Below are 22406 nucleotides of genomic sequence, written 5' to 3'. Positions count from 1 at the left end.
ACTGTACATATGGATGAGCGATGTCAGAGCGGAACGGGCTAAGATACAGTAGAATAGTATTGAATACAGTATATACATATGAGATGAGTAATGCAAGATATGTAAACATTATTAAGTGACTAAGATACAGTAGAATAGTATAGAATACAGTATCTACATATGAGATGAGTAATGCAAGATATGTAAACATTAAGTGACTAAGATACTGTAGAATAGTATATACACATGAGATGAGTAATGCAAGATATGTAAACATTATTAAGTGACTAAGATACTGTAGAATAGTATATACATATGAGATGAGTAATGCAAGATATGTAAACATTATTAAGTGACTAAGATACTGTAGAATAGTATATACATATGAGATGAGTAATGCAAGATATGTAAACATTATTAAGTGACTAAGATACTGTAGAATAGTATAGAATACAGTATATACACATGAGATGAGTAATGCAAGATATGTAAACATTATTAAGGGACTAAGATACTGTAGAATAGTATATACACATGAGATGAGTAATGCAAGATATGTAAACATTATTAAGTGACTAAGATACTGTAGAATAGTATAGAATACAGTATATACACATGAGATGAGTAATGCAAGATATGTAAACATTATTAAGGGACTAAGATACTGTAGAATAGTATATACATATGAGATGAGTAATGCCACATATGTAAACATTATTAAGTGACTAAGATACTGTAGAATAGTATAGAATACAGTATATACACATGAGATGAGTAATGCAAGATATGTAAACATTATTAAGGGACTAAGATACTGTAGAATAGTATATACATATGAGATGAGTAATGCCACATATGTAAACATTATTAAGTGACTAAGATACTGTAGAATAGTATAGAATACAGTATATACACATGAGATGAGTAATGCAAGATATGTAAACATTATTAAGGGACTAAGATACTGTAGAATAGTATATACATATGAGATGAGTAATGCCACATATGTAAACATTATTAAGTGACTAAGATACTGTAGAATAGTATATACATATGAGATGAGTAATGCCACATATGTAAACATTATTAAGTGACTAAGATACTGTAGAATAGTATAGAATACAGTATATACATATGAGATGAGTAATGCAAGATATGTAAACATTATTAAGTGACTAAGATACTGTAGAATAGTATATACATATGAGATGAGTAATGCCACATATGTAAACATTATTAAGTGACTAAGATACTGTAGAATAGTATAGAATACAGTATATACACATGAGATGAGTAATGCAAGATATGTAAACATTATTAAGTGACTAAGATACTGTAGAATAGTATATACATATGAGATGAGTAATGCCACATATGTAAACATTATTAAGTGACTAAGATACTGTAGAATAGTATAGAATACAGTATATACATATGAGATGAGTAATGCCACATATGTAAACATTATTAAAGTGACTAGTGTTCCATTCCTTAAAGTGGCCAGTGATTTCTAGTCTATGCCTATAGGCCACAGCCTCTAATGTGCTAGTGATGGCTGTTTAACAGTCTGATAGCTGTGTGGCAGCTTCCTATCGGTGCAGGAATGCAGATGTATGTGCAAAGAAAAATTTATAATTAAAAATGTGTTCTGGATGAAACGCATAACACATTAAACAGTTTACTTTAATATGTTCTTTATCGTTGTGTTTCAGTACCCCGGGAAGTGGTCCCATGTTCAAACCCACCACCGTGGCAGTAGACGGGGAGAAGGGTGAAGAGGGGAGTGCTGTAACCCCCGAGTATGTTCCCCCTGCAGACACTGCCATGGAGGGTTTGTCAGGGGAGGAGAAGAGCAGTGGGGGTCAGGCCTCCCCCAAACCAGCCACCACCGTCAGCTTCTCCCTGGGGAAGAGGAGCTCATCCCCGGCCGGGGCCTCCAAGGTCAGCGTGTCCTTCTCCTTCGCCAAGAAACCCCCGGTGAAGCTGGAGACGGTCGCAGCAGTGTTCGCTAAACTTCATCAAGATGACGAGGAGGAGGAGGGGGGACAGGAGGAGGGAGGGGAGAAGGCCACGGGACAGGAGGCGACGTCAGGCTGCAGCACCGAGAGCCCCAAGGGAGGAGGAGGGGGGAATGGAACAGCAGGGCCGGAGGAGGAGGAGGAGGAGGAGGAGCAGCAGGAGGAACAACTACATCAAGAACAACCAGAGCAGGAGGAAGAGGATGATGGCGCCTCCCTAGCCTCCACTCTCAACAAGCTGAAGATGATGATGAAGAAGGAGGAAGGCTGGGCCGGCCAGGAGCCTGAGTACTACCACTACATCCCACCAACCCACTGCAGAGTCAAACCCCGCTTCCAGTTCCTGGTGTTCATGAAGGCCACAGACCAGTGTGAGATCAGGGAGCAAGAAGAAGAAGATGAAGAAGAGGTGGAAGAGAAGGAAGAGAAGGTGGTAGCAGAGGTTTCTGAGCAGAAACAGCCTAAAGTTACTGAGTGCAAATCAGAGGAGCCAGAGAAGACTCCTGCAGCTCCAGTCACAGAGCCCACTCCTACATCACCTAAACTGAAGACTGAAGAGGCCTCTGCCAGCTTAACAGACCCCCCTCCCACAACGGCCACCACTGTAGTACCAGACAACAAGCAGGAGGCCCCACTCCCAGTCCCAGAGCCCAACTTGGGCCCCAAAATCCCCACCGGCCCCTTCTTCCTGGTCCTGAGCAAAGACGAGAGCACCACTCTGCAGTGGCCCTCGGAGCTGCTGGATTTTACCAAGGCTCAGCCCGCCCTCTCTTACAGCTGCAACCCCCTGTACTTCGACTTCAAACTATCCCGCAACAAAGGGGGCCGTGCTGGACGAGCAGCAAAGTCCTCCAAGCCCGCTGGTGAAGGAGCTGAGAAAAAAAACTATCCTGAGGCAGCTGCTGCAGTCAATGAGGGGAATGCTGCTGCTGCCACCACCACCCCTGGGCCCAGCACTGACAACACTGATAAGGAGCAGCCCTCCTTAAAATAGAGGGTTCCCAAGGGGAGACTGAGGAGCAAAAGCTACAGAGTAGCACAAGCGGAGCCAAGAAGAAGAAAAAGAAGAAGAAGAAGAAGCATAAGAAATCTGGCAAAGGCTCCAAGCGCAAAGAAAAAGAGAAGGGAGCCGTATTGGACGAGGATGCGGAAACTGCGATCCTAGGAGAGAAAACCAAAAAGAAGAAAAAACACAAACGAAAGAAGAGCAAAAACAAAGGTGAGGAGGGGGAAGAGGGAGGTGGTGGTGATAAGGAAAAGCCTAAAGAGGAAAAGGCAGCAGCCGCAACAGTTTCTAGTGCTCCCCCAGCACCAGCAAGAACAGGAACGGAACCTGGGAAGAGGAAACGACCAGCCAAAGAAGCACTTCAGAAGTCCGGGGCAGAGGAAGGTGGGGCAGGGAAAGGCTCTGACGAGGCCAAGCCCTCTGAGGAGCACAACGGCACCAAACGTCTGAAGACAGACCCCAGCGCCCCACCCAGCGCTTCCTGCTCCTCCTCGGCCCAGAAGAGCCCAGGGCCAGGCAGGCCACCCAGCAGTGAGAGTGAGGAGGAAGGAGGCGGAGGCTCGGCTTCCCGATCCAGCCGCCGCAGGTCCACGCCCCGGGAGGGGCGCCGGCACCAGAGCGAGGACTCCGGCCGCTCCCGAAGCCGCTCGTCGCGTCGAGGAGACGGGCGAGGGAGCAGCCGGCGGCGGCACCGCGGCCAGGCCTCCCGTAGCCAGTCAGACTCCAGCAGCTCAGAGCGCTCCTCAAGCGCCTACAGCCGGCGCAGCCGCAGCTACTCAGACAGTTACAGTGACGACAGTGACGGGGGGCGCCACCGGAGACACTCTAAACGCTCCTCTGACTCCGAGTACGATCGACGGGGAAGTGGCGGGCGGCGGCGCTCCAGAAGACGTCACTACTCGTCCTCGTCCTCGGAGGACTCTCGCTCCCGCTCACGCAGCCACAGCCGCAGGAAGAGGCACCAGCGGCGGCACCGGAGCAGCTCTCGGAGCTCTAGCAGCAGGAGCCGCAGCAGCAGCGCCAGGTCGTGGAGACGCAGCTACAGCCGCAGCCACAGCTCAGCCAGCCGCTCCTCCAGCTCCACCAAGGGCTCCCCTCACCGGGGTCGTGGAGGCCGGGGGGGCCACAGGGGCCGGGCAGACAGCGCCACACGGCGCCGAGACTTCAACCGCTCCTGCATCTACCGCTCCCAGTCCCCCCGCTCTGCCTCATCACGAGCCCCAAACCGCAACAGCAGCTCCCAGAGCCAGAGGGCAGGGGGGTCCCGGGGAGAAGGAGGGGGAGACCAGAGGAACTCTTCCTCACACTTCACCGCCCGCCAGCTTCTGGATAAGATCCAGTCCAGGAAGGGATCTGATGTCCCAACCACAGGGACCAAGTCTGGCGCCAAGATCAAGGACCCACCATCGGGCTACTTTGGGCCCAAACTGCCTCCAGCTCTGGGCAATAAGTCCATGCTGCCCCTGTTCGGTAAGCTGCAGGCAGGGAAGAAATTCCCTGCGATCCCCCTGACCCGGCCTGATGGTGGAGAGAAGTCATCAGCAGGGAAAGGTTCAGATGCCGGGGGAGAGGTCATCCTGATGGAGCCCATCCGGGAGTTTCCCCCACCACCTCCCCCTCAACCAGCTCATAAGAAGGTGGAGGAGACAGTAGTAGTAGTTCAGGAGGCCCGCCACCTCACCCTGGACGCACGGGTACTTCATGAGCCCCGGCCGCTGTTCGATCAGGAGCCCTCCATGCTGATGCCCCCATACCAGGGCGAGCCGGGACAGGACCCCTCCCAGAACCCCATGATGGAGCCCCTCATGCCCGACATGCAGCAGCAGCCACCCCCCATGCACGCCTACCCCAACTACCCCCCGCCCAGCCTGGAGGAGGAGGACATGGGCATGGAGGCAGAGGAGGACGGTCTGGCCCCGCTGGAGAGCCAGCCCATCACCTTTACCCCAGAGGAGATGGAGAAGTACGGCAAGCTGCAGCAGGCCGCCCAGCAGCACATCCAGCAGCAGCTCCTGGCCAAGCACATCAAGACCTTCCCCTCAGCCGCAGCAGCACAGGCTGCAGCGAACATGGCAGCAGCAGCTAACCATCTGCAGCCGGCACCCCCTCCCCCCCAGCAGCAGATGATCCAGATCCACCAGCCTGCCGTGTCTGCAGCCTCGGCTACCTCCATCACCACAGTACAACACCTCATCCAGCAGCACCATGCTGCTCAGGCTGCAGCCATGGGCATTCACCCACACGGCCCCCACCCGCACCACCAGTTAGCCCAGGTCCACCACATCCCCCAGCACCACCTCACCCCCATCTCCCTGTCTCACCTGGGACACTCTCTAGGCCACACTCTGGGACACCAGTTGGGAGTGGGACACGCTGGACTGATCCCTGCCCACCACACGGCCTTCCTCTCTGGCCAGCCCATACACATTATCCCAGCCTCAGCACTTCATCACCACAGCCCCTTAGCACTCCACCACATACCACACTCATCCCTCTACCCAACGCTGTTCGCCCCCCGGCACTCTAACGCCGCTGCGGCAGCCGCACTGCAGCTCCACCCCTTCCTGCACCCCATCTTCTCAGGGCAGGACCTCCAGCACCCCCCTAACCACGGCTCCTGAGAAAGACCTTCACTAGAGCCATGTGTCCACATCAGAGGAGGGTGTTTTGGCCAGAGAAGGCCTGGTTAAACATCGGAGTTAACATGGAGAGAGGGAGGTGTAGTGGCACCATTGTGCAGCAGGTGATGATGAGAATGTCATCAGACTGGTCACCATTAGACCACTGGCCAGACAAAGGTGCTGTGATATGCTGCCTGTGCAGAGGTAAACAACAGACATTTACTGTGGGCTCTTTGAATGGACCCCTCCTAACAGTTGACTGACATTCACCCTGAGGTTTCCGGACAGGGTGGAGGAGGGTTTGAGGCAACCTCAAATCTAAGATGGCAGTTTGTTTTCAATGGGAACCCGGTTTAAAAGAAAAATGTAAAAAAGAAGCAGAAACCTCTGGAGTATTTTTTTTTGTCCCAGTTTATAACTGATTGTTGCTGTCAATGTTCTTCTTTGTTTTCTACAGCCAAAGAGACGCAGTGGCTGAAGCCATAAGCAGGATGGTGTTGTGGGAAAGGAAGGGGGAGATGAGATGGGGACAAGGGGGGGGTTAGGGTGACATCCATGACTGGAAACAGCCTTGACTTAATGTAATCTGGTGGCTCTAGTCTACTGCCTGAATTCTGTTGTCATTAATATCTAATGTTCTCACATGACTACTTGCTCTCTTCATGACCCGTAATATTCACCAACGATTTGTAATACGGTGTAGTGTACATAGATCACTGAGCAATGTGAAGTATCCCTCTAATATGATGGGCATATAAGGGATGTTCTTTATTACTGACTAATGAAATGTTGCCCATAAGGAAATGAAAATGGTCACTGGTGGGGGAACACCGATGAGAGGTTGGGTGAAGCTCATGTTTTATTGGAGGTACTGTGGGGGGGGGGGGGGGGGGGGGTCACACCCTCTTAGTGCTGTAGGGTTAAAGGTCATGTTGTTCCAAGTGGTAGTGGTTGTATATCGAAATGACTTGCACTGAAATCTGTACATCAAGATGCTGCTTTCGCATCATGTAACAAATGTATGATTGTAGTATACTGCAATAATTGTATTTTCTTTCTCTAAATTATTTTCCAAAATGCTCCTCAAAATGTTTTTCCTCTTGTGTAATTTTTGCTCAATGTAAATAAAATTGCTGTAGTTAACCCCAATAACATTCTAGAGGTTTGTTGCTACTGTAAAAAAAATGATAACTGAAGGAACGAAGATGGAAAAGAATACTTTATCAAGACATTTTCTGAACTATTATCCTGTTTGGGAAGGATTGGGTGATGGGACTGCCCTGTAAGTGGCAGCAATGGTATGTCTTTTAAATATGATGCGTCAGCAAATAAAGAGTTTTGAGTTGCTACATGTCTGTCTTATGTTTAGCTGGTGAAGAGTGAATTAGTCTGTAGTGGTATGAGTAAGGGTTGCGAGCAATACATAGGAAAAAAATCCAGTTTGGTACGTTATAGTAACAGATACCAGCACAAACATGCATTCTTTACTTACTGTGGCAAACGGCTTCTGAAACTGCAATGAAAAGTGAATTTCTCAGCACAAGCTTCTTGAGATGTCTGCATATTGCATGCAGCCCTTTTAGACTAGAGGACAACTCTACTAGGCTAATAAGGCTAGAGGATTTTACATCTGTTTTGACTCTCTGAAGGTTATGGCATGCTGAGCTGTCACTAGATGGCGCCAGAGCTCAGTAAGTTTTATGTAGCCTCACTTACACCTAGCTGTACATCAAGACCAGGAGTCAGTCTAATTTCAGCGTAAAACTTTTCATCCATAGTTTATCTACCTGCTGGAACATTACATGCTTATTGCTCTCCCAGGATTGTATTTGAAGTAAATGTGATAAATGGATTGTATGAAAATATGCACTCAGTACTGTAAGTGGTTCTGAATAAGCGTGTCTGCTAAATGACTAACGTCAGATGTATTGGTAGGGGTTCCTATGCACACTCCGACTAGGGCCCCTCAAGTACTGAAGTCTCAAAAGTAATTCTCTTTCAAACAGTAGAAGGAAAATCCCTCCAAACAATAGCTTTACTGTTGTAAATTTAAACTCCATATTGTGTGACAGGCTCTGACATTTTCAGCGAGAGATTTAAACTATGCTTTATATCCATTGTTAGTTTTGACCCGTACCGAATTCAATGGACAATACTGTACACTTCAGAGACAGATTAAGACAAGTTGTTTTTAAAATGTTGAATTTTTGATCTTGAGAGAATTACAGTTTGAACCTTGGTTGCACTAACATAGTGAGACTAGGGCCAAGCAAACGTCCAGAGAAATTTACAGTTTGAAAGTGTGACAACAATACACCTTGTTCAGATAGTTTCACAAAACATGACAGAATATTTCATCACTTTTGTGTTTTTGTTCTTACTATCGTTCTGTAGCTTGTGCACAGGTCCCTGTTAACTGCCCTCTTCCTCCCTGGGCTACATGTATTGGTTAATGTGACATAAGTATTCTCCAGGCAGTGTCATTAGGATGTGTGATGAGGTAAGATGCGACATCAGCTTTTCATCCATTTCTGTCCATTTCCAGAATCATCCTCATTCGGGGGAAAATAGCAGCAAACCGTAAAATAATGCTTCAAATAGAAGATGAAACCACAATGAATACCATCCACAAGGCAATGGAGAACTCACTATACGGAGACTAAGGCAAGAAAGTGGACCTTGAAGGAGAATTGGTTTGAAAAAAGGTAACCAGTCATATGAAATGTCCTCTTTCTCACCCACTTACAGCTTCACACACAGGCTGTCAGGTGGATGACTGCCGAGATGAGTGGCAGGTGTCAGCGAGCTGGAATGATGGTTGCAAGGTTCCACGTTGTTGAGTTTGAAGTACAATTAAAGTATAGTGTACAAAACATTAAGGACACCTGCTCTTTCCATAGCAGGCTGACCAGGTGACAGCTATGATCCCTTATTGATGTCACTTGTTAAAGACCAGGAGTTAAAGACCTTCAATCAGTATAAATGGAGGATATGGGTTTAAAAAAAAAATGTAAGCCTTGAGACATGGATTGTGTGTGTGTGCCATTCAGAGGGTGAATGGGCAAGACAGAGTTCCTTTGAACAGGGTATGGTAGTAGGTGTCAAGAGCTGCAACGCTGTTTTTTACGCTCATCAGCTTCCCGTGTGTGTCACTAATGGTCCACCACCCAAAGGACATCCAGCCAACTTGACACAACTGTGGGAAGCATTGGAATCAACATGGGCCAGCATCCCTGTGGACTGCTTTCAATACCTTGTAGAGTCCATGCCCAGATGGATTGAGGCTGTTCTGAGGGCAAAAGGTGCAACTCAACATTAGGGAGGCTTCCTTAATGTGTTGTACACTCAGTGTATATGTCTTGCTTAACACCCATTTTACTGGTGCAAACAAAGATTGGTTGAAATAGTAGTGGGTGACAAAACCCATGGAAATTAAAAGACGGATAATTCCTCACCTTCCGATCGGAAAACAATACTTTCAAGGAGCGCTCCAATTAGAAGACAAGCCTAATTTATCACCGTTCACGTATCTTATGGGCTTATTGTGCAAAAATGTCCGAGACCAACGCAAAACTGTGGTTGCAGTTGCGGTCATGGTCAGCCCAGGTACTTGACCACCAGGAACATGACCACACAGGTGAGCAGCATCCCTCCAATTATGATGAACTTATCCTGGGTGGCCCTCTTCTCGATCAGCCTCATCACCGTGTTGGACAGACCCAGCATGTTGGCCACATCCAGCATCTTCTTATGGCTCCCCTGGATTTAGGGAAGACAGAGGGGAGACATCAAACATTAGCTGCTGAAGTCCCATTGATTGTGCTGTTGTTTCCTGAAGAAAAAGCTGAAGTTAGTTATTAATGGGTATTCTGCTTCATTGCTGTTTGTTTGTGGGAATACTGTATACACAGTCGTATCATAACCTGCATTTAGCCTGGTCATGACGAAGCTCTATTCAACTGATTAGGGAGAGGCTGTCTGAGGAACCCCACCCAGCCGTTCTGTCCTCCCGGTCTGTCCCTCAGCTGTTTCTCACGGCCAGCCCATCTGATCACCAGACGCCCTGATAACAGGAGGCCTACAGCAGCCTCCACCAGGAACACCATCTCTTCTCCTCCCTGGAAATATGTACTTAGCCAGCTGCTGACGACCAGCACCACACACTTCTACTACACATAGTGATCATTACAGAGAACAGAAACCGGGCTTTGTTTTGGAATACTGATTCCTCTCTCTGGGATACCGTCGACAAGGACCTGCCCTGCCGTGTCACGGTCAGTGTTCCTTGGCAAAGTGTCAACAACAAAACAGATCCTCAAAAAGTTCTACAGCTGCACCATTGAGAGCATCTTGACTTGCTGCATCATCGCTTGGTACGGCAAATGCTTGGCATCCACTACAGAGGGTAGTGCGTATGGCCCAGTACATCACTGGGGCTGAGCTCCCTGCCATCCAGGACCTCTATACCAGGTGGTGTCAGAGGATGGCCCTAAATTGTCAAAGACTCCAGCCACCCAAGTGATAGACTGCTATTGCACGGCAAGCGGTACCGATGCACCAAGTCTGGAACCAACAGGACCCTGAACAGCTTCTACCACCAAGCCATAAGACTGCTAAATAGTTAACCAAATAGCTACCAGGAATATCAGCATTTTGCACTCTTTCGACTCATCACATACGCTGCCGCTACTGCGTATTATCTATCCTGTAGCCTTGTCACTTTACCCCTACCTATATGTACCTCAATTACATCGTACCTGGTACCCCGTGTATATAGCCAAGTTATCGTTACTCATTGTGTATTCATTCTCTATATTTTTTCTCTCTGCATTGTTGGGAAAGGCCCGTATGTAAGCATTTCACTGTTCGTCTACACTTGTTGTTTACGAAGCATGTGACAAATGAAATTTAATTTGCAAGGGGAAACACACACCTTGAGCGTGCCCCTCTGGTCCCTGAGTCCGGTGAGGATGCTGCTGCCGCTGCCCAGGAGGTCGTCCATGCCTCTGTGTGCGTTGTTCAGGTTGGAGTTGAACTGCAACGTCTCGTCTATGGGGATGGAGGTGTCTGCATCCTGTAGGGGACAATACCGGTAACATCTCAACAATGTTCCCCTAATAAATGTATTTCGGTTTTATTGCCCATGTTACACCAGTTGTGGTGTGTCAAGCAGAGTTAGTATGCATGTTTTAGGTTATCATTACATGAGTGCAGACATTACTGTAGTGCTACATGGGAGATGAGTGGGCCACTACTACTGACGTTGGTGGTGAAGGTACGACTCATGAGTTCCTCCCTCTCTCGGTCCTGGCTCTCTCGTGAGTAGCGGCGGTGCTGGAAGTTCCTCAGGGCCGTCTGGAGGTGCTGAACATCATACTTCAGCTGGTCTACCCGCCTGCGGAGGGGACACAGACAGAGACAACATTCTTCTTACCCCCCCCAGCCGAATAATGGCAGAGGAAATCTCAGAGAGTAAAAATGTCAGCCTTTGCCTCCAGCATTTCAGGACTGTGGTTCAGTCACTCCTCCTTCACCAACTCATGACATCTCCCTTGGTATGCTCTGTATGGATGTCTTCTAGCTCTCAATAAAAGCTTTCTATCATCATCACTAAGATAAGTCAACATGCCTCCCTTCTTCCCAATCTGACTTCTCCACTTCTCCACCTGGCTGACAGACCCGAGGGCCTGTCTCCCTCCACCCTTCTCTCCCGCTCCTCCTGAGCATCACCTGCTCGTGGCTCAGCCCTGCGGCCCCAGCGTACTGTAGCTGTCCTGAGATCAGAGGAGAGCTGTGGGACGGGGCGCAGCAGTTTGTCCCCTGGGGCCTGTTTACCCAGCTCTGACGTGACGCCTTGCCCAACGCGGCAGGAATGCCGATGATGACGGGGCTTCCGAGGGAATGTTTTCACAGAGCCGCGTCGCCACAGGGGATGAGAAACACACTGCCTGTTTCATCTAGCTGCGACCCCGTCCCACCCATCTTTATGAAACATTCATCGCCACGCCATCTCTGGTGTATTTGGGTCACTGATGCAGTTTATGAGTACTCACAGTTTGGCGTTCTGACGGCGGTTTGGCGGTTCTTTGCTAGCCAGGATTTCCAGACGTTCCAAATGGCTGAAGATCTGGTCTATTCTGGCCTGTAGCTCGTTCTCCAACACTGGAGAGCACACCCACACCCACACCCACACCCACACACACACACAGAAACAATTAAACACACCCTGGACAGTTGTTTCACTCCCCAAATAGGCCAATCTTATACAAAATAAAATGTTAGTTATGTTCATTCTAATAAATCAGATAAGACAAATGATGTCAGTGGTTTGTCACCCTGTAGTTAGTTTCCCCATTCCATGCTACGATGGAATATAGCCCTACGGTTTCAGGTGAATCCAAGAGAGGGACGAAAGCAAATATGTTATTTCCTCAAACTTCGCAGAGGAAGTTAATCCACATTGAAACAAAGGGCCTTGTACATAATCTCTTCATGAAGACAAATCAGCCACTGATTCTTATTTGAAGTCAGATATCTATCGTTACACCCGTTTCATTCTCAGACTGCAGAGATTCTAGATAGCGTTTGATTCCAAGGTGACATCAGCACTAGGCTTGTGGGAAGCTTTTATCTGCCCTTTAAAAGGACTAGCACCATCTTGTCCCCCACCCTCTCCCATCCTGACTGAGTGACTCCTCGCTCGGACGCCTGCTGCATCCTTCCACCCTCTAACATGCGAGATGATGTCATTGTCAAGACTGGGCGGCCGACTGGCTGCCACCATTATCTTTAGAGAAGCCTTCCCAGTCGTCCCTCTGGCACCACCCCTATGCTTCCTGCCCTGGCACCAGCCTGGCTCACAGAACACTGCCCTCCCTGCCCACCGCCCAAAACAATCAGTAGGGAGGGCAGGGTACAGCTTGGCTCAAAGGGCTGCGCAACACTGAAGAAGGGGAAAAGATGTAAATACTGCCTAGTTGTAAATTCCGAATTTATAATTAACAAAAATATAAAAACGCAACAATTTAAAATATGTTACTGAGTTACAGTTCATATAAGGAAATCAGTCAAATGAAATAAATTCATTAGGCCCTCATCTATGGATTTCACATGACTGGGAATACAGATATGCATCTGTTGGTCACAGATACCTTAAAAAAAGGTAGGGGCCTGGATCATAAAACCAGTCAGTATCTGGCTACCATTTCTTCATGCAGCACGAATAAAGAGTTGATCAGGCTGTTGATTGCGGCCTGTGGAATGTTGTCCTCTTCAATGGCTGTGCGAAGTTGCTGGATATTGGCGGGAACTAGAACGCACTGTCGTACGCGTCGATCCAGAGCATCCCAAACATGCTCAACGGGCAACGTGTCTGGTGAATATGCAGGCCATGGAAGAACTGGGACATTTTCAGCTTCCAGGAAATGTGAACAGATCCTTGCGACGTTGGGTTGTGCATTATCATGCTGAAACATGAGGTGATGGATGAATGGCACCACAATGGGCCTCGGGAACTCGTCACAGTATCTCTGTGCATTCAAATTGCCATCAATAAAATGCATTTGTGCTCATTGTCCGTAGCTTATGCCTTCCCATACTCTAACCCCACCACGGGGCACTCTGTTCACAACGTTGACATCAGCAAACCGCTCGCAAACACAACGCCAACACACTGTCTGCAATCTGCCCAGTACAGCTGAAACCAAGGATTAATCTGTGAAGAGCACACTTCTCCAGCATGCCAGTGGCCATAGAAGGTGAGCATTTGCCCACTGAAGTCGGTTACGACGCAGAACTGCAGTCAGGTCAAGACCGTGGTGAGGGCGACGAGCACGCAGATGAGCTTCCCTGATACGGTTTCTGACAGCTTGTGCATAAATTCTGCAGTTGTGCAAACCCACAGTTTCATCAGCTGTCTGGGTGGCTGGGCTCAGATAATCCCGCAGGTGAAGAAGCCAGATGTGAAGGTCCTGGGCTGGCCTGGTTACATGTGGTCTGCGGTTGTGAGGCCAGTTGGACGTACTGCCAAATTTTGTAAACGACGTTGGAGGCAGCTAATTGTAGAAAAATAAACATTCAATTCTCTGGCATTAGCTCTGTTGGACAGTCCTGCAGTCAGCATGCCAATTGCACACTCCCTCAAAACTTGAGACTTCTGTGGCATTGTGTTGTGTGACAAAACTGCACATTTTAGGGTGACCTTTTATTGTCCCCAGCACAAGGTTCACCTGTGTAATGATCATGCTGTTTAATCAGCTTCTTGATATGCCACATCTGTCAGGTGGATCGATTATCTTGGCAAAGGAGAAATGGTCACTAACAGGGATGTAAACACATTTTTGAGAAATAAGCTTTTTGTGCATATGGAACATTTCTGGGATCTTTTATTTCAGCTCATGAAACATTTGACCAACACTTTACATGTTGCATTTCTATTTTTGTACAATGTAGATACGATGGATGGTGGAACAAAGGTTGACACTTGCAACATCCATTGAATGCAGAAGATACATTATTTAGAAAGAGTGAACTCACAGTGGACAGACTGACGATCTGTGTTCTCCAGGCGTCCCATGAACGACTGCACCTCCTGTATCTGCCTGATCAAAGAGGACAGAGAGCAAAGATATATAATTATTCCTAGGCTACCGTAAATATTAAACAGAGGTCTATATGGAAGCTCTATGGAAACGTAATATTAGATAAAGGTCTATTGAATAGACAAGGAACTAGACAATGGTATGTGACAATTTAATACACACGCTAGATACGTAAACTACAGACAGTGAATTAATGGTGCTTTCAAGACTACTGGGAACTCGGGTGGGGCGAAACAAGGTAAAATCCTGACGTCAGTGATCTTTAGATCAGAAAGATGCTCGGGTTTCCGACTTGGATGACCGTTCAAAACGATGTTTCCCAGTCAGAGCTAGTTTTTTTTTTTTTTACGAGTTCCTAATAGTCTTGAATGCACTGAAGTCAAGGATTTCTGAGTTCCCAGTTGGTTTGAACGCGGCGTACCGTTACAGTAGTGATAGTTTAATATTGTTGGTCATCGATCTATGGCTATCTATTAGCTGGTTGGCTAGCTCGTTTCCTGTTGACATCATGACCACTAATTGAAGGGGTTAGTTAAAATTATCTTTGTCATGAAATGTTGTTAGCTAGCAGCTAGCTACAGTAACGCGGTATATCATAAGGCAATTGAGCTAGGTTAACTGTCTTATTTTTTTGAAAGGGAACAGAAACACTCACTTATTTGTTTGATGGTACAATGTCTCCATTTTCCTTTACGTTTCAAGACACAATCCACAAAAAATACCCTCGGTCTATAGAGGAATACCTTTAGCCGGTTTTATTGTGAAACTGAAAACAAGTGGATTTTTGTGCAATGCACACGTCATCAGTTGAGAAGATTTGTGTACGGAAATGGAATAACGGAAGCTCCACCGAGTGATAAAAGCCAAAGAACTACTGCAGCGACACTACGAGGCAGGTACAGGTAGCTCGACAGCTCCAATCAAACAATGTAGAAGCGAAATTTAGGAAAATCCTTAATAAAATGATTTAAAGTTAGTGTAATTTAAAGTATATTCATGTTGTTTTCTCTCTTACTTTTCACCACCAAAATATGGAATGGTAATAGCCTACATTTATGAAGTGGAAGTGAGCTTTCTAGATTTGAGTGATGCTTTAAAATCATGTTTCTATTTTGGTTAATTTGATGTGTGAAGGTGAACGGAAAGGGACTGGAGCAACGAACCGCTCTTGCTGTCTCTGCCTGGCCGGTTCCCCTCTCCCCACTGGGATTCTCTGCCTCTAACCCTATTACAGAGGCTGAGTCACTGGCTTACTGGTGCTCTTCCATGCCTTCCCTAGGTGGGGTGCGCCACTTGAGTGGGTTGAGTCACTGACGTGATCTTCCTGTCCGGGTTAGCGTCCCTCCTTGGGTTGTGCCGTGGGGGAGATCTTCGTGGGCTATACTCGGCCTTGTCTCAGGATGGTAAATTGGTGGTTGAAGATATCCCTCTTGTGGTGTGGGGGCTGTGCTTTGGCAAAGTGGGTGAGGTTATATCCTGCCTGTTAGGCCCTGTCCGGGGGTATTTTCAGACTGGGCCACAGTGTCTCCCGACCCCTCCTGTCTCAACCTCCAGTATTTATGCTGCAGTAGTTTATGTGTCAGGGGGCTAGGGTCAGTCTGTTATATCTGGAGTATTTCTCCTGTCTTATCCGGTGTCCTGTGTGAATTTAAGTATGCTCTCTCCAATTCGCTCTCTTTTTCTCTCTTTCTCTCTTTCTTTTGTTCTTTCTCTCTCTCGGAGGACCTGAACCCTAGGACCATGCCTCAGGACTACCTGGCCTGAGGACTCCTTGCTGTCCCCAGTCCACCTGGTTGTGCTGCTGCTCCAATTTCAACTGTTCTGCCTGTGGCTATAGAACCCTGACCTGTTCACTGGACGTGCTACCTGTCCCAGACCTGCTGGTTTCAAGTCTCTAGATACAGCAGGAGCGGTAGAGATACTCTGAATGATCAGCTATGAAAAGCCAACTGACATTTACTCCTGAGGTGCTGACCTGTTGCACCCTCAACAACCACTGTGATTATTATTATTTGACCCTGCTGGTCATGTGTGAACATTTGAACATCTCTGCCATGTTCTGTAATAATCTCCACCCGGCACAGCCAGAAGAGGACTGGCCACCCCTCATAGCCTGGTTCCTCTCTAGGTTTCTTCCTAGGTTCTGGCCTTTCTAGGGAGTTTATCCTAGCCACCGTGCTTCTACACCTGTATTGCTTGCTGTTTGGGGTTTTAGGCTGGGTTTCTGTACAGCACTTTGTGACATCAGCTGATGTAAGAAGGGCTTTATAAATACATTTGATTGATTGATATTCACAGCTTTTTACATGTCATATATCATACCTTTAATCTGAATCACAGACAGTGTGCTTTCTGTTCCCAAAAAAAACATCCTCTCCCCTTCAATCCAACCAGGGCTCATCTGTTGACGGGGAGATGCATGTAACTGGAAAGACTTAATGAGAAGACGTCTCCAGGCAAAGTTTTGTCAGCTCACCCTGGCTTTGTCTAATTATCCCTTTTTCCACAGATTGGTGTCGGAATACACCTGTCTGTCCATCCCGGATTCCCTCCTCTGCCCGCGGATACAGACAGACCAACAATAATGATATCAAACTTTCCACGGACAGATGAGATTGGGAGAAGTCACAAATGGCTGCACCCAGGATGAATGAGGATGAGGTAAGGTGTCAGATGGTTTGTTAAGCTGCCCATCAAATTCTCTCTCCCCTTCAATGAGTGTGTGAAACAGACGTGGTTTAATTTCTCAGAATTATGCTGCGACTGAGTGGTGTTTTTCCCCCCCTGAGATGTTAACAATGGATCCTTAGTGATCCAGAAGAGAGAATCATCCTGGGGCTATCCTTGGCACCCCTACAAAACCACACCTCACATCAGCTCTCTCTCCCATGCTCCATCAGCCTACCACTGGGTATGCATGAGGGTATGAGCAGAGCAGCCAAACAAGTGCAGGTGTTCCATTGACAGATACTATATGTTCAGGGGAATTGGCTCTTAATGTCTCTATAATGTGTTATTGTTTACCCCACATAGCACAACTGACCTATCATGAGAGAGATGGTTTGCAGAACCTGTTGGTTGATGGTGGACACTTGTCTCTCCAGGCTACTTGCTTCTCAACAGAGGCCTGTTTTAACCCACCCCCACATGTCAAAAAACATGATTCATGTTCAAGCCACTTCTTGCTCTTGCTGCTCACCATTTTCGGTTGTCATAACACCTCCCCAGGGCAGTGGTAGGATATGTTTAGATTTAACATGTAGCTCAGACAAGTAGAGAAGGAGAGGAAGGACCCCTACGATCCCTTTGGCAGATTATGTGAGGCGTATTTGCTTCCCTTCTGAGGTCGTAGGGTCCTCACTGTCTGTCCTCTATCTTTCAGCCCTGTAGAAAGGAGGAGCTGAGTTTACCGGTCTGCCCCCCCCCCCACACACACACACCTGAGCACCACAGGCAGATACTGACACCTAGACTCCAGGTGTGGAGCATGCTCGCTTCACTCTGATTGACCAAGTCATCATCATGTATCCATTTCAACCCCGCTAAACTCCCCTGTTCTGTTACATTCAGGTACATCAGTCACTGAACCCACCTATAGGGAAAGAGACAAAGAAGAACTGTGTAGGTAGGATTGAATTAGGGTTTGTTGTTGAGGATTTCAGGATAGGTCTAGTGTGAAGATGGATGGTGGAGATGTTTAGCCCTGTGTGTGTGTGGCCCCTTTTCTGAACCACCAGTAAGACACCCTATTTTTCTGATGCCAGCGCTGGATCCCTGGGGCCGTCAAAAGCAGTTTCCTGGAACTAGAGAGGATTTTGAGCCGGATCAGTCTCCCTCTCCTGGCTAGACACCATGGCAGCAGCACTGTTGTTAGGTGGAGGAACTCACCCGTCCCACTGAATGAGTCCCCTATGCCTTTGTTTTAAACATAAAGGGAAAATGATATGTTATTAAATCACTTATATTTAATGCACTGAACGATCCTTCTCAGGCAAAATAATACATTATAACTCTACAATCATAGCCCCGGAGAGACAAAATGAAGAGCCCAATTATGACGAGCTAAATTGCTTCAGGGTAGCGATGTTTGGATACCAGTCATTTTTTGGAAGGCAACTGATCTTCTCATTCTCCTGAGGGAAATTATCAGTTTGTCTTTGAAGCTGTGTTGAGAGGTTGAATGAAAGCAGATGAGTACCTGTCATAAAAGAGAGGGAGAATTCATAAGGTCTCTGTGTCTATGGGGACCAAGGAGAGGGGTTCGACTGGCATTTGTTTCTGCTCTTTGGCTGTAATGGAGCACAGCGGTGTGTAGAGGTGAGAGGGGTGAGAGGGGCGCGCCCACCCAGAGAGAGGAGGTGGTGAAATGACTGCCCTGAAGATACTGGTGAGTCTCTCTCTCCTCTCTCATTCGCTCTCTCCCTTTCTCTCGCCCCCCCCCCCCCCCCCCCCCCCCCCCCCCGACCTGCTGCCTTTCTGGCCTGAGAGAGCACAGGGAGCATGGATCATGCAGCTGTCAGCCTCACACACACACACACACACACAGCCCTGTGGCCATACCACCTAGGAGTGGTGACACCTAGACCCCGGAGCATGTGCTGTCTCGGTGAGGATGAGAGATCATGTCCACCCCCATGACTGGATGACATGCCGTCTCGCTGCACTCTGCTCTCCCAGGGAGAGAAGGTTAACTGCAACATGGCACAGAGAGGAGCACCACATAGCACCTCACCGGGCTTCCCCTGCCTGCCAGTAGCATTACACAGAGTGACAGCTTCCTATCCACAGTCATGCACCAGGGTTTAATCACACTCTCATCATCAAGTCATATGTGTCAATGAGTCTTAAAATGTGGTTTTGAGGAAGTCAAAAGAAAAGATAGATGATAGATTGATGAATACTTTAATTGTGATACTGAAATGAATTAATTTGGGAATTGGTTCTATAATGAAAATGTAGATATCGAAACTAACACTTATGTGTCCACATATTTGATTATTATCCAATAATTTAGAGGTTTGATTTTACAGATATAGGATCTTAATTTGATCACTCTTTTGTTGCTGAGAATTTTCCCACACAGCAGAAAATGCAAACTTATAGTTTATTCAAGGTTAAAAAGTATTCTAAAGTTTGTATTTTCCACTTTAAAATGTCAGACTTGATTTGCCCTAACAAAAAATGTATCAACCCTGACAAAAAATGTCCATTAATTAAAATCCACATAATAATTCACATGTCCTGTTGCTGCAGGATTATTTTCCTGCTGTAGCAAACTGGTTCAAATTAAGATCCTACATCTGTACAAAAGGTAATCTTTCAACAACAACAAAAAATCTTAGTTTTACAATCAAATAGAATTTCAGGTGATACCACATTAATGTAAATATCCCATACAGTATGAATAAACGTATGAGTTCATAGCAGCACCAGGTGTCATGTGTTGAGAACACAGAGCTCTGGACCTTATCTCTATTTTCCTGTTCTGGACTTTGTTGATCTGGGAAAGCTTTGTTTGTGCTTGTAATGGAGGCCAGGCCTACACTGTTGCGTGTGTGTGTGTCAAATTTGATTTGTTACATGCATCGAATACAACAGGTGTAGACTTAACCGTGAAAGGCTTTCTTACAACGATGCAAAGTTGAAAAATGGTAACACAAGAAGAATGAAATACACAAGAATGGAGATATATACAGGGAGTACCAGTATCAAATCAATGTGCTGAGGTATTTGAGGTAGATGTACATGAAGGCAGGGTAAAGTGACTAGGCATCCAGATATCAGATTATAGATTATAATAAGAGTTAAATAAAGAACAGAGTAGCAGCAGCATTTGATTAGTGTAAAAGTGTGTGGTTGTGTGTGTGTGTGTGTGTGTGTGTGTGTGTGTGTGTGTGTGTGTGTTGTGCTTCTTTGTATTTGTGTGTGCACATCATGGAGCTGAGAGAAAGGGGGAGACAGGGAGAGTCAGATAGGGAGGTATAAGGGAGCTTATTGTGGTCTCCTATCACCTTAGCTGCAGAGCAAACGGCTGTGTTGGTGCTTCAGGTGTTCCTCCACTGCAGCCATGGGGCTCATGGGAACAGCTTCCCCCACCAGTCTCCCAGCCCTCAGCAGCCCTCAGAAATGAAGGAAGGGATTGCCAAGGGCTTACAGATGTAGGATCTTAATTTGAGCAAGTTTGCTCCAGCAGGAAAATAATCCTGCAGCCACAGGAAATGTGGATTATAATTAATGGACATTTTTTGTAGGGGTTGATACATTTTTTGTTCGGGCAAATCAAGTCTGACATTTTTAAAGTGGAAATTACAAACTTTCAAAGCCTTTTTTAACCTTGAATGCACTACACATTTGCATTTCCTGCTGTGAAGGAAAATTCTCAGCAACAAAACGTTGAGGAGGGGGTTGGGGGACGAACACAGGCTGAGGGGATGGGTGGCATCTTCGCTGTGTGAAATGAATTCACTAAAGCAGTTGTTGTCATCTGTCCTGCATCATATCTACTGTCTATTTAAGTTTCTCTCCTCTGTGTACTTGTCTCTGAGGCCTTGGCTCGGTCTCCAATGCACCACATGGTCTCTCTCAGGGTGCCACTTCAACCCTGCATGGGAAGCTGCACTGTCTGAGACATGACAGTGTCAGAAAACAATGTCGTAAAACTCAGAGTTATGCAAAACACAAACACAGCATAGTAGGACTTTCATGAGTTCTACCTGTGAGTTCTACCTGTAGAACCTTCAGTTGAGCTCACTTTTGCCACAAAGGTCATCAGTAAAATGCCCATGTCTCCTCTGCTGACACCCATGCTACAGCACAAGTTACCCTAACATCTATTTATATCCAGACTTATCAACAGCCTCCCAGTCAACCACCAGTGATAACTCCCCATCCAGCCACCTATACTTCAGTGGTAGGCCCCTCCATAGAGTTATGCACCCAGCCCTGTCATGGCTCTAGGCATTGCATGTTCTTGTTGTGGGTTGAGCGATTGCATTAGTCATTTCACATTCCAAATTCCTACCCCATGCCGTATTCCCCAACCCGCTCTCTCTCTCCCTCTCTCCTTCACCCAATCCATCGCTCTGTTCATCCCTTCATCACTTCCATTTTGCCAGGGCTGGGGAGGGTGTGGCCTGGTTTGGTGGTTTGGGAATACACACTGATGCTATCCTGCAGTACCCTCTCCTTAGAGGAGGAAATGTGACAGAGACTAGACTTTTGACCCGAGGGTTCAAATTACAGGAGGGGACCTTGCTATATGTATGTATGTATCCTGGAGCAAGGTACCTAGCTACCTAACCCGCAACGCTCCAGTTAACATCTGCTGTACTTGTACAAATAAGTAATATATAAACCTGAAAGCTATGTATGTTGCTATGGATAAGGGCATTCGCTAAGCAACGCAAATGTATCATACAAATACATGCATCAAAATGTCCAGGCCCAGAGCTCAATTCATCTTCATCCATCAGAGCATGACACATTTCCACAGCCCAGCCCAGCATAGTCACCGCCCACTGAACCCGGCCAACAGAGACACAAGGCGGATAGTGTTACTGCCACCGTCACCCTACATTGTGTATGTCATTCACGCCTCTGTTGTGTTTCAGGATGACAGTGAAGAGTTTGAGCACATCCAGCCTTCCTGGCCACCCTCACACACCCGCACATGAACACTGGGACTATAAACACACACACACACCACTCATTATGCTAACCACAGGTGCACACACACATATATGCAAAAACAATTATCTTCCCTCACCTTGCTGTTTTCAGTCTGCACATAGAAATACAATCACATACACATGTATGTTACCCTCCCTCTGAAGCTCCCCAGACTCCCAACTCTGAGCAGCCTCAGTCCTGTCCTTGGGGGCTTGTGCGTGAGAAGATGGCAGTGGACTCAGCAGCCCCCTCCACTCAGGGCATTGGGGGAAATGAAGGCTTTAGGAGTTCATTATAAAACAACAACAGCAGCAGCAGGAGATCAGCCTCCTGGGCTCCAAACGATCCCCCGTCTCATCCTTCCATCGACTTCTCTCTCTTAATGTTTCTCTCCATATCTCTCTTTCTCCCCTCGTCCGGCTCGCAAGTAAACGACACATCCTTCCGTCGTGTCCTTGCGTTCCCGTCCTTTCTCTCCCACTCTCTCTCCCTCTTCACCCCCCTCTTATTGTAA

The 22406-nt window shown here is 47.0% G+C and overlaps 2 protein-coding genes across 3 annotated transcripts in view; one reads left to right on the top strand and one right to left on the bottom strand.

Moving 5' to 3' along the window:
* LOC115171145 (G patch domain-containing protein 8-like) overlaps positions 1 to 6975 on the top strand; it is a 39716-nt gene extending 32741 nt beyond the window's left edge. Inside the window, 2 exon segments of the mRNA XM_029727681.1 lie at positions 1692 to 2986; positions 2989 to 6975. Coding sequence (XP_029583541.1) covers positions 1692 to 2986; positions 2989 to 5624 — 3931 coding nt within the window. The 3' untranslated portion in view covers positions 5625 to 6975.
* A 645-nt stretch (positions 6976 to 7620) lies between these two features.
* LOC115171146 (Golgi SNAP receptor complex member 2-like) lies at positions 7621 to 15054 on the bottom strand. Of its 2 annotated transcripts, XR_003871143.1 has the most exons (7): positions 14880 to 15054; positions 14160 to 14224; positions 11678 to 11786; positions 10887 to 11019; positions 10558 to 10698; positions 9080 to 9383; positions 7621 to 8913 (listed from the first exon to the last, which is right to left on the bottom strand). XR_003871143.1 is itself a non-coding variant. In XM_029727682.1 (6 exons), the coding sequence occupies exons 1-6, from the start codon at positions 14906 to 14908 to the stop codon at positions 9222 to 9224; spliced, it is 639 nt and encodes a 212-aa protein (XP_029583542.1). In that variant the 5' UTR covers positions 14909 to 15054; the 3' UTR covers positions 7621 to 9221. The 2 variants fall into 2 exon arrangements, 1 of the variants encoding a protein (XP_029583542.1); XM_029727682.1 differs by having other exon boundaries at positions 7621 to 9383.
* Between the last annotated feature and the right edge of the window lie 7352 nt (positions 15055 to 22406).

Source organism: Salmo trutta, chromosome 32 (genome assembly GCF_901001165.1).
Source record: "Salmo trutta chromosome 32, fSalTru1.1, whole genome shotgun sequence".
NCBI lineage: Eukaryota > Metazoa > Chordata > Actinopteri > Salmoniformes > Salmonidae > Salmo > Salmo trutta.
The sequence above is the reverse complement of the archived record's forward strand: the minus strand, read 5'-3'. Positions and strand labels throughout refer to the sequence as shown.

Excerpts from the sequence above, each read along its gene's own strand:
- LOC115171146 (XM_029727682.1), bottom strand. The coding sequence starts at position 14,908 with ATGGAGACATTGTACCATCAAACAAATAA. Across the intron at positions 14,225-14,879 it reads TTGTACCATCAAACAAATAA|GCAGATACAGGAGGTGCAGT; the intron begins GTGAGTGTTTCT and ends CTCTTTGATCAG. Across the intron at positions 11,020-11,677 it reads CGCCGTCAGAACGCCAAACT|GCGGGTAGACCAGCTGAAGT; the intron begins GTGAGTACTCAT and ends TCCCCTCCGCAG.